The 15,305-nt window shown below is 40.8% G+C and overlaps 1 protein-coding gene across 4 annotated transcripts in view; it reads left to right on the plus strand.

Moving 5' to 3' along the window:
• Nucleotides 1–15,305, plus strand: part of LOC118379745 (LIM domain-binding protein 2) — a 112,488-nt gene that overhangs the window by 90,099 nt on the left and 7,084 nt on the right. The window contains exons 6-8 of one of the 4 annotated variants that reach the window (XM_052511675.1): nt 3,193–3,316; nt 6,891–6,944; nt 8,202–8,338. In XM_052511675.1, the coding sequence (XP_052367635.1) occupies nt 3,193–3,316; nt 6,891–6,944; nt 8,202–8,338 (315 nt within the window). Of the gene's footprint in view, nt 1–3,192; nt 3,317–6,890; nt 6,945–8,188; nt 8,339–15,305 lie in introns of all 4 variants that reach the window. The other 3 variants (XM_052511678.1, XM_052511673.1, XM_052511674.1) reach the window with 3 other exon arrangements.

A 15,305-nucleotide genomic window follows, 5' to 3' on the forward strand; every position in this document is an offset into this window, starting at 1 on the left:
GACTGACAGCTATCACAATATGTTATTTAAATCTGAATACATAAAACAGTACTGACAGCTATCACAATATGTTATTTAAATCTGAATACATAAAACAGGACTGACAGCTATCACAATATGTTATTTTAATCTGAATACATAAAACAGTACTGACAGCTATCACAATATGTTATTTAAATCTGAATACATAAAACAGGACTGATATTACAATATAATTTTAATCTGAATACATAAAACAGTACTGACAGCTATTACAATATGTTATTTTAATCTGAATACATAAACCAGTACTGACAGCTATCACAATATGTTATTTAAATCTGAATACATAAAACAGGACTGACAGCTATCACAATATGTTATTTAAATCTGAATACATAAAACAGTACTGACAGCTATCACAATATGTTATTTAAATCTGAATACATAAAACAGGACTGACAGCTATTACAATATGTTATTTTAATCTGAATACATAAAACAGTACTGACAGCTATCACAATATGTTATTTAAATCTGAATACATAAACCAGTACTGACAGCTGTCACAATATGTTATTTTAATCTGAATACATAAAACAGGACTGACAGCTATTACAATGTTATATTATTCTGAATACATATTAGAGCATTGACAGCTATCACAATACGTTATTTTATTCTGAATACATAAATGCACCAGTGATATGCACCTATATGTTCTTCTTTACTTTTTGGTTCCAGTCCTCAGTGTATTTAAAACATAAACTTAGTGGACTTCTCAGCTGTCTGCACCAGAATACATTAGTCAGTATTTCAGATGTCTTTTGTTTGTGCTTTTCATTCCAAGATTGAGTGACAGCTCCGATTTCCAAATGGGAGAACAAGAGAAGAAGAGTGAGGGAGAAAAGAGAGAGGGAGTGAATTAATTGGATTGAGAAAATTAGCATAACATTAATGAATGCTCCCTGTTGACTCATAATTGTGAAATGCAGCACGGAGAGACGGCGAAGAGCTTAGCCACTGTTTATTATGAAGAATGTGTAGAGAGAGTGGGGGGAGAGAGAGGGGAGAGAGAGCGAGAGACAGAGACAGAGGGCTTTTGGGTAGATTTTTGAATGACCGTTCTTAACATTTTGTTGGATTCATGTTTTTTTTAAGATTCCTTGCAGCATACAATGAAAATAATTATGTAAAGCATATGGAATGATCATATGGAATATATTGAGTGTAGTTTTGGAGAGGTGTGCGCCATAACACACCTACAGTGTATTATTTAGTTATTTTGCACAACTCAAATTACAGAGACAGACTTGCTTTCCAGTTAATGACAATATGTCATCCATTACCTAAAGGAAATTTCGCTAATGGCCGTTAGTGTAATGCTACTAGGCTATTCCTTTGAGTTTTTATGACAACCCACAACCTACCTAATTTATCCCAAACAAAATACCCCTTGTAATTTTTCACCAACAAATCCTAGTCTTGGCTCTGAGGCAAATTAGGAATTGGCTGACTTTTGGAGGTGGGGTCAATTTCATACTGTACTTTGAGTAAATATCATCGGTCTGCCTCACGTCACTGTGAGCCGTAATGATTTTTCTCTTGCTATCTTAGAGTGTCGCTGTTCAAATAAAATACGCCCTTTCCTCACATAAATGGAGTCTTTATTGTCTTTCAAAAGGCGCCCATGCATTTCCTACCGTTTATCAGTTCTTCCCAAAGAGACTGATGGTTTCCTGGCCAAGGGTCAAAACAAGCTTTTTTTGGTCACTGTATTTAAGCCTTTCCATGTGTTAGAGCCGTGCAGCAGACTTCCTACCATTCAACCTGAAAATAGCACTTGTTTTCAGGGTCAAATCCAGGGATTGTTCCCTGAGCTAGGGGGGATATAGCCGTGTCAAGAGGACAGCAACAGAGAAACAACATGGGCTTAGTGTGCTACATGTGTTACATGCATGTTCTCTTCGCCTGCATACCGTCCAATGGCATTAGGAAATAGATCTGTAGTAGTAGTGAATCCTATTCCTTATGATCTAAAAGGCTGATCCTATTTACACACCCAGGTCTGTTTTGATAGGCCTAGATATGTAGGATCTTAATTTGAGCCAATTTGCTACATCAGGAAAACAAATCCTGCAGCAACAGGAAATGTGAAATATTATGTGGATTATAATTATTGGACATTTTAAGATTTCCCTTTCCAAACCTTGAAACACAGCGCCAGAACATTATTCCTCCTCAACCAAACTTTGCAGTTGGCACTATGCGTTGGGGCGGGTAGAGTTCTCCTGGCATCCACCAAACCCAGATTCATCCATCGGACTGCCAGATGGTGAAGTGTGATTCATCACTCCAGTGAACTTGTTTTCACTGCTCCAGAGTCCAATGGCGGCGAGCTTTACACCACTCGAGCCGGTGCAGTTTGGAACTCTGTAGTGAGCGTTGCAACCGAGGACAGACTATTTTTTACATGCTATGCGCTTCAGCACTCGGTGGTCCCATTCTGTGAGCTTGTTTGGCCTTCCACTTCACGGCTGAACCGTTGTTGCTCCTAGACGTTTCCACTTCACAATAACATCACTTACAGTTGACTGGGACAGCTCTAGCAGGGCAGAAATTTGACGAACTGACTTGTTGGAAAGGTGGCATTCTATTATGATGCCACGTTGAAAGTCACTGAGTTCCTTAGTAAGGCCACTCTACTGCCAATGTTTGTCTGTGGAGATTGCATGGCTGTGCTCATTTTTATACACCTGTCATCAAAGGGTGTGGCTGAAATAGCCGAATCCACTAATTTGAAGGGTCTGTGTACCCGCATGACAATGCTTTGGTGTGACAGCAGGGACGAGCATTTTGATGTTTGTTGCTGCCTAAGATAACTGTTGAGGGAGGCTGTTTGCCACATGTGAAAGTTACATAGCTGTGAGTGTCTTACCTATTTAAACGGACAAACTGGCCCCCGTGTCCTTTTTGTGATGACTTCATAGATCACTTGAGGATTCTCCTTGTTGGATTCTGTAATACAGAATTTCAGATACAGTATGTAGAAATGATACCCTTTAGAGCGAAGCTCACACAACAATTACAGATCCATCTTCGCTAACAAGGAAAACAACGTGTATATCTACTATATATGCATTTGCGTTTTTATACTTCCAAATTCAACATTTGTGTGTGTGTGTGTGTGTTCATTTTGTCCATCATCTGCAGCTGTGTGTCATCCTGGAGCCCATGCAGGAGCTCATGTCCAGGCACAAGACCTACAACCTCAGCCCTAGGGACTGTCTGAAGACATGCCTGTTCCAGAAGTGGCAGAGAATGGTGGCCCCGCCAGGTAACGTTAATACGGCTTTACTAACCAAACACACTGTTCTGCAACTATTAATACTGTGTTCCAAATGGCACCATATTCCCGGTATTGTGCAATACTTTTCACCAGTGCCCTATGGGACAAAACCAATAATATTATAGTGACTATAGTAATAGAAGAGCTGAGGTGATATAATGACAATGGTTAGATTGTCTAATTTCTAGAGACCATGTTGAAAATATAATAGTAATACATTTTTATTACATTATTTGTATTTCTAAATATGTATTATATTGCATAATACCTCAAATTTATTCTCCCTGTCAGGAATCAGGAAATTGATCAGGACTTCCTCTGGAATTTTTATTTGAATAGACTGTAACCGGCCATTTCAGGGTTTTATGGTTGATGTTCGAAGGGTGGTTCTTAAAAAATAGTTGGCTTAAACTGGCTGTGCAATATTAAAGCTGGAGTTTTTGACATATTCAAGGGCTGCAAATTACTGCAATATTCGCCAGGGCTTGACAAGACGTCTTAAAAAAGCAACACCAGTAGAAACCCTTTGACTCGGACCTGTGTAATGTGCAAGGCTTCTGAACTTTAATTAAGGGTGCCTGGTGTAATCAAACTACAAGATCCAACTCCCTCGCTGATAGCTCCCAAGAGGTTTGAATTCTCACTGTCAATGAGCGTAGAATCATCTGGAACAGACGCTTTGAAAAAGGAGAAGTTGAACTGTCAATGTGTAATTGTGCACAAGGAGATAAACCTTTGATCAATTTCATGTTGTATAGTATCAGGGTTCAGTGAAAGAAAATGTAAGGTGCCAAACGTATCAGCTGTATAGGAACTGACAGCAGCTTTGGGATCCAGAACCCTCTGTATATGTCTTTACATATTGCCTTTACTCAATACCTGTTTCACTAGTGGACTTTATTCTTAACATGGTATTTGGTGAATAGCCAGATTATTAGAATGGTAGCTTTTATCATTTGACACAGATCTAGGATCAGTTTTGCTGGTCATAAATCTTTCGTGCGCTACTACAGTTCGTCTGTCTGCCTGTGTTTTTAAAGGAAACCAAACTGAACTAAGCTGGTCTAATAATTGTGTAATTGTGGTTTCCTTATTAGTCAAGTTTTTCATCTTTCCTCCAATTCTTCTCAGACCTGGAAAATGGTTCTGTTTTAGTGAGGAAGGAAGCACGGATGCATTTATGCACTGATAAGTTTTTTAAATGGAAATTGACAAGTTTTAGTGCGTCATTTGTTCGACATCGACGTAAACAGTTGTGATGCCAGAGACGGTTGTTTCTGACAATGGACATCATGTTCCTGTTCCTGGGTTTGTCAAAGTAGTAGATGGGAATTGGTAATAGACTTGTCACCGTTTTTATAGTTTCTCGTGACAACCTTAAACATTACAATTGACTAGCAATAGAGACGTTTATTTGGTTCTGGGTGAAGAGATTACAGTTCTGATTTTAAAAAAAGGTGTACAGTGCATTCGGAAAATATTCAGACCCCTTGACTTTTTCAACATTTTGTTACATTATTCTAAAATGGATTAAAATGTTTTTTTCCCTCATCAATCGACACACAATACCCAATAGTGACAAAGCAAAACTGATTTTTATAAATTTTTGCAAATGTATTTAAAAAACCTGATATCACATTTACATAAGTAGTCAGACCCTTTACTGAGCATTTTGTTGAAGCACCTTTGGCAGTGATTACAGCTTCAAGTCTTCAATGGCACAAGCTTTGCACACCTGAATTTGGAGAGTTTCTCACATTCTTCTCTGCAGATCCTCTCAAGATCTGTCAGGTCTCTCCAGAGATGTTTGATTGGGTTCGGGCTCTGACTGGGTTACTCAAGGACATTCAGAGACTTGTCCCGAAGCCATTCCTGCGTTGTCTTGGCTGTGTGCTTAGGGTCATTGTCCTGTTGGAAGGTGAACTTTCGCCCCAGGCTGAGGACCTGAGAGCTCTGGAGCAGGTTTTCATCAAGGATCTCTGTACTTTGCTCCTCACTAGTCTCCCAGTCCTTGCCACTGAAAAACACCCCACAGCATGATGCTGCCACCACCATGCTTCACCGTAGGGATGGTGCCAGGTTTCCTCCAGATGTGACACTTGGCATTCAGGCCAAAGTGTTCAATCTTGGTTTCATCAGACCAGAGAATCTTGTTTCTAGTGGTCTGAGAGTCTTTAGGTGCCTTTTGGCAAACTCCAAGCGGGTTGTCATGTGCCTTTTACTGAGGAGTGTCTCCCGTTTGGCCACTCTACCTTAAAGCCCTGATTGGTTAAGTGCTGCAGAGATGGTTGTTCTTTTGGAAGGTTTTTCCATCTCCACAGCGGAACTCTGGAGCTCTGTCAGAGTGACCATTGGGTTCTTGGTCACCTCCCTGACAAAGGCCCTTCTCCCCTGACTTCTCAGTTTGGCCGAGCGGCCAGCTCTAAGAAGAGTCTTGTTGGTTCCAAACTTCTTCCATTTAAGAATGATGGAGGCCACTGTGTTCTTGGGGACCTTCAATGCTGCAGAAATGTTTTGGTACCCTTCCCAAGATCTGTGCTTTGACACAATCCTGTCTCGGAACTCTACGAACAATTCCTTCTACCTCATGGCTTGGTTTTTGCTCTGACATACACTGTCAACTGTGGGACCTTATGTAGACAGGTGTGTGCCTTTCCAAATCATGTCCAATCAATTGAATTTACCACAGGTGCAAAATCTCAAGGATGATCAATGGAAACAGGATGTAGCTCAATTTCGAGTCTTATAGCAAAGGATCTGAATACTTACGTAAATAAGGTATTTCTTTTTTGTATTTTTAATACATTTTAATTTAAAAAATGTTAACCTGTTTTTGCTTTGTCATTATGGTGTATTGTGTGTAGATTGATGAGGATTTATTTTTTTAATCAATTTTAGAATAAGGCTGTAACGTAACATGTGGGAAAAGTCAAGAGGTCTGAATACTTTCCGAATGCACTGTATGTTCCTCAGTTATGTTATCTTTTCAGATAAATTAGACGTCGCTGGTTGCCTTTGAATAATAAAGCATCTCCCTTGGTGTGATTAGTATAAGAAATTTATTTCATTTTCAGACATCTTTTTGAAGATCACAGAAATGTTGTTTTTCCCACACTGACATTCAGAGGCATAACATTCTCTTACAAACACTTGGTGAAAATAGCTAAACACATAATTTATGTACATCAGAAACAGATATAAGTACCGCTAAGATCTCTACTGAACCTATCTTATTACTTTACACAAGAATAATGATCAAAGATATACCCTTTTTGTATTTAATATTTTATTCATTAATTCATTAAATGTGTGGCTCATAATTAGAAAAAAAATACTTTTCATAATTGTACCCCTTAGTAATAATGTTTTTAGAAATATTACTCAACAGTAATAATATTTAGACAATATATTTGTCTGTGCATTGCAGTGAATGTACAGCTATCTTTTCTCTTATATTCTCTCTGTTGTAATTTCTGGTCTCTCTCTCTCTCTCTCTGATATTTAATTACTTAAAATAATTCATCACTTCAATAAACAAAACCCATTTTGATTCTGGTTTCAGCTGGACACCCACAGAATTTCAAAACGGAAATATTCCCCACAAATCACAAAAAAGGTACCTTTTCTGTCTTCCTGTAGTTTTCAATAGAGAGAGAAGTAGTCTTGGAGATTGTATTTTATTCTCTCTCTGAACAGAATGCCATGAAATACATTGTTGCGTACTTTTTGACATGAATGCTCAACAACCGCCTAAAGACGAAATTAGATGACTGCATGTCACATTCAGTATTTCATGCTAAGTCACTATGAAATTCTAAATCATTGACCTAAAATGTTTGCTAAGACACCACACTGTCCATCACCGCTTCATATGGTGACGCAAACAAACAATCTGACTCGTAAAGACAAATCACAGCAATACAAATAAATAATAATAAATTACAAATATAGATACAGTAAGATAAAAGATGGTGTTCTCTCACAGTAGTGTAGTTTTATAAAAGGTGTGTAACATATACGTCAGGAAGCAGGTCTAGAAATGGAGTTTAATAGAGAAACGATACAGATTAACAAACATGAGAAGCGTCCAGAACGTGAGAGAAAACAAAACCAATACTGCCTGAAGACAGAGGCTACTGAGGGCTAAATAAAGGGGAAGTAATCAAGTAAATGATGAAGTCCAGGTGTGCATAGCTATGGGGAGCAGGTGTGCGTAATGATGGTTGCCAGATATGCGTAATGTGGGTTGCCAGGACTGGTGGTTAGTAGACCGGTGACGTTGAGCGCTGGAGAGAGGGAACGGGAGTAGGCGTGACAAGGTGGTGTTATCTATCACAGTAGAGCAGTTTTATAAAAGATGGTGTTATCTATCACAATAGAGTAATTTTATAAAAGATGGTGTTATCTATCACAGTAGAGTAATTTTATAAAAGATGGTGTTATCTATCACAGTAGAGTAATTGTTATAAAAGATGGTGTTATCTCTCACAGTAGTGTAGTTTTAAGTTGGGCAGGCTTTTGAGAACTGTACAAAACCAAGGTCCTTAAGGCATTCACATTAAGTCAAGCAGCACGTTCTATTGTTGAGCATTTATACAAATGAAACATGGGATCTTTCCAACTAGTGCATGACTTGGGAGATAACGCCTTTTGATTTCACCTCTGATATTAACAAAGCATGGATCGTTTTTTAGTTGTTGCGTGTTGTACGTATTGTGCGTGTGTATGTGTGTCTGTCTGTCTGTGCATTCTTCCATGGGTGCGTGTGTGTGCATGTCAATATACACATATCTTTTAATGAGTTACCCCCACCTTGGTGTATGCATTATGTTGTCCCCCATGGCTCTTGTTTCCTTTGCTGGTCGTGCCAAAGCTGAGCCAACAAGACAGACGACGACGAAGAGGAGGAAAAGGAAGAACTCTGCCAGCAGTGCCAACAGCAGCGTGGGCAATGCCAACAGTAAGAAGAGAAGCCCTGCCAGCAACTTCAGCCTTTCCAGTCAGGTACCTGTAAGCATCAGATCTACTGGGTTTGGCCCACTCTTACACCACTATACATACTCTTACACCACTATACAGGCCTTCTACACAGCTACTATACACACAGGCAGGAAGGCATGTAATGAAATACAACAATTAATTTATAGACCTATCAATCTACTATCATAATATGTTTATTCAAGTATTCATCTATAATTATCCTCTCCTGTTGCATCATACCCTCTGCTCTGGGGAGTACTTTATCATCTGGTACTCCATGGCTCTAGTCTATTCCATGGCTAGTCTATCCCATGGCTCTAGTCTATCCCATGGCTCTAGTCTATCCCATGGCTCTAGTCTATCCCATGGCTAGTCTTTCCCATGGCTCTAGTCTATCCCATGGCTCTAGTCTATCCCATGGCTCTAGTCTATTCCATGGCTCTAGTCTATCCAATGGCTCTAGTCTATCCCATGGCTAGTCTATCCCATGGCTAGTCTATTCCATGGCTAGTCTATCCCATGGCTCTAGTCTATCCAATGGCTCTAGTCTATCCCGTGGCTAGTCTATCCCATGGCTCTAGTCTATCCCATGGCTCTAGTCTATTCCATGGCTAGTCTATCCCATGGCTCTAGTCTATCCCAAGGCTCTAGTCTATTCCATGGCTAGTCTATCCCATGGCTCTAGTCTATTCCATGGCTAGTCTATCCCATGGCTCTAGTCTATCCCATGGCTCTAGTCTATCCCATGGCTCTAGTCTATCCCATGGCTCTAGTCTATCCAATGGCTCTAGTCTATCCAATGGCTCTAGTCTATCCAATGGCTCTAGTCTATCCAATGGCTCTAGTCTATCCCATGGCTCTAGTCTATTCCATGGCTCTAGTCTATCCAATGGCTCTAGTCTATCCAATGGCTCTAGTCTATCCCATGGCTTTAGTCTATCCCATGGCTCTAGTCTAGCCCATGGCTCTCGTCTATCCAATGGATCTAGTCTATCCCATGGCTCTAGTCTATCCCATGGCTCTAGTCTATCCCATGGCTCTCGTCTATCCAATGGCTCTCGTCTATCCAATGGCTCTAGTCTATCCCATGGCTCTAGTCTATCCCATGGCTCTAGTCTATCCCATGGCTCTCGTCTATCCAATGGATCTAGTCTATCCAATGGCTCTAGTCTATCCAATGGCTCTAGTCTATCCCATGGCTAGTCTATCCCATGGCTCTAGTCTATCCCATGGCTCTAGTCTATCCAATGGATCTAGTCTATCCAATGGCTCTAGTCTATCCAATGGCTCTAGTCTATCCCATGGCTAGTCTATCCCATGGCTCTAGTCTATCCAATGGCTCTAGGCTCTATCCCAATGGCTCTAGTCTATCCCATGGCTCTATCCCATGGCTCTAGTCTAATGGATCTAGGATCTAGTCTATCCAATGGCTCTAGTCTATCCAATGGCTCTAGTCTATCCCTATGGCTCTAGTCTATCCCATGGCTCTAGTCTATCCAATGGATCTAGTCTATCCAATGGCTCTAGTCTATCCAATGGCTCTAGTCTATGGCCCTATCCCATGGCTAGTCTATCCCATGGCTCTAGTCTATCCCATGGCTCTAGTCTATCCCATGGCTCTAGTCTATCCCATGGCTCTAGTCTATCCAATGGCTCTAGTCTATCCAATGGCTCTAGTCTATCCCATGGCTTTAGTCTATCCCATGGCTCTAGTCTATCCCATGGCTCTCGTCTATCCAATGGATCTAGTCTATCCAATGGCTCTAGTCTATCCAATGGCTCTAGTCTATCCCATGCATAGCATATTTTCTTCCTTGACATGTCAATACAATGGGGCCACTTGACACAGTTTGAGGTTAAACACCTACTTCAACCACTGAGTGTTAGACCTTGCACTTCACATCACCCCGGGGGATAAAGTGCTATTGCGCCTCAATTGTTTGGACAGGCTATAGTACTTTCTCACTATCACACCCTGAGTTTGCTGTATGGACTATCCTTTGGATAGGAGGGAGGCAGGGAGGGAGTGGGGAGGGAGACTGGGGAACTGTGAACCCTCTTTGTTTTGGGTTACGTTGTTCCTCACGGTGCCGCAGGTCATGCTTTTTAATTCCCTCTCTTTTTTCTCTATGTATATATTTTTTATGCCTCTCTCTCTCACCCACATAGACACACACCCTCTCCAACTCAAGCTCCCCCCTCTCTCTTGCTCTTTCTCAATCTCTCTCCCTCAATCTCCCTTTCTCACACACAAATAGACACACACCCTCGCCAACTTTAGCTACCTCTCACTCTCTTCTATCTCTTACTCAATCATTCGGACGCACACACACACACACACACACACACACACACACACACACACACACACACACACACACACACACACACACACACACACACACACACACACACACACACACACACACACACACACACACACACACACACACACACACACACACACACACACACACACACACACACACACACACACACACACACACAAATTGTTTTCTCAGTGGGAGGCTGTTTGGCTCGGTGCCATCACTCATTATCAATATATCTGTATACACCCCCCTTCTCCTCTCCTTTCCTTCCCACACACAACCTCCTCTCCCTCCTCATTCCCCATCCTTTCTTTAAGAACACACACTTCCTATGGCTAATGTTGACATGCGTCTTTAAGAGCAGTGGCGGTAACATGCTGGTTACATATGTTGCACGCCTGCTAGCTTTGTCTGAGAAGTTGTTCGTTCGTTGGCTGAGCACAGGCCCTACGTGAGCCCAATGACAATAAGGAGAGGACAAGGAGGAAAGGGGGGGAGTGGGTGAATGGGGGGCATAGAGAAAGGAGGGGGAGCGGGTTGTTGTGTTGTTCAACAGGGACCTCTACTGGTTACTGGGCTGAAATGACATTGAAAACCATGTAGAGTGCTACTATGAAAGCATAGAGTACTCCTATGTGTCTGCTGGAGGATTCATTGGGAACATTCAGATAGAAATGGATTGTGTAGAACAGATATGGTTGTCTGTCAGGTAGAAAATGTGTGAACATGTGTGAATCAACATGTGTTGTTAGCTCTATTTGTTACGCTTCTATCTGTATCCCTCTGAACATTTCACCTCATAGGTCCTTACCTACACATTCTGTATTTGCAGATCTTAAGAGACTAGATAGGTCTTTGCTGAAAGCTCAGCCCAGCCTTTCAATGGGCATAGAGGAGCATCTACCATATTGCTTACACCTGTCCAGTTCCTTCAGATCTGCAAACACAGAAGAAGTAGTGGGTTGTCTAATATCTCAAAAGGGATGCTAATACACTAATATATGATCAGAAAATTAAAATTTTTAGCTGTTTTAACAGCCTATTCAGGGATAACTGGCTAGCTAATGCTAAAGATAATGAGATGAGTAGATCAAACATTATTAATTAGATCACAATTAACACTCCCCCAATCCAAGTCTGACCACCCAAACTGGCCAGAGGTAGATTGACAACCACCCCCGCAGGAACAGATGGCGAATTCAAGGCTTGTTGGCAATCAGCACATTTTGAGCTAATGACTTAATTAGCTATGCAAATTGACAAATCAGTGTGGATATTGTCATTTAGTCAAAAAGCTCACCTAAATGAATTAGTGTGATTAAGGCATAGTAGGGTGTAGAGGCGGTAGCTTGGGGGTTTGAGAGACGTTGCCCCCCCAATCCTGATCCTCTTTTGTGTGTGTGTGTGTGTGTGTGTGTGTGTGTGTGTGTGTGTGTGTGTGTGTGTGTGTGTGTGTGTGTGTGTGTGTGTGTGTGTGTGTGTGTGTGTGTGTGTGTGTGTGTGTGTGTGTGTGTGTGTGTGTGCGTGCGTGTTCATACATGTGCACACATCTGCATATCAGAAGAGTGTAGCGAGAACTAACATGCCACGCCACATCGACACACATGGGCAGTGATGCATGTGTTTCATTTAACTGTATGACTTCCTCCCGAGATGCAGTGGGAGGTTGTGGGCTGCTGAGGAGAGAGAGGGTTTAGCAGACCAGGGGAGATGAGATGTACAACTCAACCTGCCTAGAACAACCAATACTATCCTAACATAGTCACATAACTACTGGTAATCAATCATCTAACATTGCTTAAATTATTCAATTGCATCTCCTAGATACTCACTGTTAGTTTTATACCTGTACCTATCAAAATAGAGATTTAGCATCACCCAATTCAATTCCCTCACATTGCGAATAAAGAATCAACCACAGAATAAAACTCACTATGTTCTCATCTGTGACCTCAATGCTAGGGGTCATGTCATAGAAATATTTCAGACATAATCACTATTGGGAAAGGGAACGGGGATACCGAGTAAATTGCACAACTGAATGCATTCAAACGGAATACAGTTTCTTCCGAATTTAACCCAATCCCTCTGAATCAGAGAGGTGTGGGGGCTGCCTTAATCGAAGTCCACGTTATCGCCGCCCAGGGAGCAGTTGTTGTTGGGGTTAACTACCTTGCTCAAGGGCAAAACTGCAGATTTTGCCACCTTGCCGGTTTGGGTTTCGAGCAAGTAACCTTACTGTCCCAAAGCTCTAACCGCTAGGCTACCTGCCTCCCAAATTGATTGGTCTGTGAGGGGCAGGAAGGGAAGGACAGTCCACTTCATCAGTGGGAGGGGGTTTCATTAGCTCAAAGTGCACTGAATGAGGTTGACCGTGTACATACGGGTTCACCGCCTTCACGGTGCTTCGCCATACACACCAGCCATACACACACTCCTTAAAATCCCACCATGCACCAACTGTTATTGCAGGAGCAGCAGGGGGTTGTTTCGAAACAAGGTAAACACACGGCCAAGAGTAATGCCCTGGCTTTACCCCTTTGGTGAAACAACAAACACACATCATCAACATTTGAATCACACCAGTTTATGGATTAGAAGGGTTATATGGGGTATATGGGTTATATGGGTTAGAAGGGTTATATGGGTTAGAAGGGTTATATGGGTTAGAAGGGTCAGATGGGTTAGATGGATTAGAAGGGTTAGATGGATTACAAGGGTTAGAATGGTCAGATGGGTTAGATAGATTAGATGGGTTAGATATATTAGATGGGTTAGAAGGGTCAGATGGATTAGAAGGGTTAGATGGATTATAATGATTAGAAGGGTTAGATGGATTAGAAGGGTTAGAAGGATAAGGAGGGTTAGAATGATTATAAGGGTTAGATGGGGTTAGATGGATTAGAAGGGTTAGATGAATTAGAAGGGTTAGATGAGTTAGATGGATTAGAAGGGTCAGATGGGTTAGATGGATTAGAAGGGTTAGATGAATTAGAAGGGTTAGATGAGTTAGATGGATTAGAAGGGTCAGATGGGTTAGATGGATTAGAAGGGTTAGATGGGTTAGAAGGGTAAATTGGTTAGAAGGGTAAAATGATTAGAAAGGTAAAATGGGTTAAAAGGGTTAGGTGGATTAGAAGGGTTAAATGGGTTACAAGGGTAAGATGGTTAGAAGGGTAAAAATGAATTAGATGGGTTAGATGGTTAGGAGGGTAAAATGGATTAGAAGGGTAAAATGGTTCAAAGGTTAAGATGGTTCGAAGGTTAAGATGGTTCGAAGGGTAAGATGGTTAGAAGGGTAAAATGGTTAGAAGGGTAAAATGGTTAGAAGGGTAAAATGGTTAGAAGGGTAAAATGTTTAGAATGGTAAAATGGATTAGATGAGTTAGAAGGGTAAAATGGGTTAGATGGTTAGAAGGGTAAGATGGTTAGAAGGGTAAAATGGATTAGATGGGTTAGAAGGGTAAAATGGCTAGAAAGGTAAGATGGTTAGAAGGGTAAATGGTTAGAATGGTACAATGGTTAGAATGGTAAAATGGATTAGATGGGTAAAATGGATTGAATGGGTTAGAAGGGTAAAATGGATTAGATGGGTAAGATGGTTAGAAGGGTAAAATGGTTAGAATGGTAAAATGGATTAGATGAGTTAGAAGGGTAAAATGGGTTAGATGGTTAGAAGGGTAAGATGGTTAGAAAGGTAAGATGGTTAGAAGGGTAAAATGGTTCGAAGGTTAAGATGGTTCGAAGGTTAAGATGGTTCGAAGGTTAAGATGGTTCGAAGGGTAAGATGGTTAGAAGGGTAAAATGGTTAGAATGGTAAAATGGATTAGATTAGTTAGAAGGGTAAAATGGGTTAGATGGTTAGAAGGGTAAGATGGTTAGAAGGGTAAAATGGCTAGAAAGGTAAGATGGTTAGAAGGGTAAAATTGATTAGATGGGTAAAATGGTTAGAATGGTAAATGGTTAGAATGGTAAAATGGATTAGATGGGTAACATGGATTTAATGGGTTAGAAGGGTAAAATGGATTAGATGGGTAAAATGGTTAGAAGGGTAAAATGGTTAGAAGGGTAAGATGGTTAGAAGGGTAAAATGGTTAGAATGGTAAAATGGATTAGATGAGTTAGAAGGGTAAAATGGATTAGATGGGTAAAATGGTTAGAAGGGTAAAATGGATTAGATGGGTAAGATGGCTAGAAATGTAAGATGGTTAGAAGGGTAAAATGGTTAGAATGGTAAAATGGATTAGATGGGTAAAATGGATTTAATGGGTTAGAAGGGTAAAATGGATTAGATGGGTAAGATGGTTAGAAGGGTAAAATGGATTAGATGAGTTAGAAGGGTAAAATGGGTTAGATGGTTAGAAGGGTAAGATGGTTAGAAAGGTAAGATGGTTAGAAGGGTTAGATGGATTAGATGGGTTAGATGGGTAAAATGGTTAGAAGGGTCAGATGGATTAGAAGGGTTAGAATGGTCAAATGGGTTAGAAGGGTTAAGTGGGTTAGAATGGTTAGATGGATTAGATGGGTTAGATGGATTAGATGCTTCGAAGTGTAATATGCTTAGAAGGGTAAAATGGTTAGAAGGGTTAAATGGTTAGAAGGGTTAAATGGATAAGATGGGTTAGATCGTTAGAAGGGTAAAATGGGTTAGAATGTTAGTATGGTTA

Source organism: Oncorhynchus keta, chromosome 4 (genome assembly GCF_023373465.1).
Source record: "Oncorhynchus keta strain PuntledgeMale-10-30-2019 chromosome 4, Oket_V2, whole genome shotgun sequence".
Taxonomy (NCBI): Eukaryota; Metazoa; Chordata; class Actinopteri; order Salmoniformes; family Salmonidae; genus Oncorhynchus; species Oncorhynchus keta.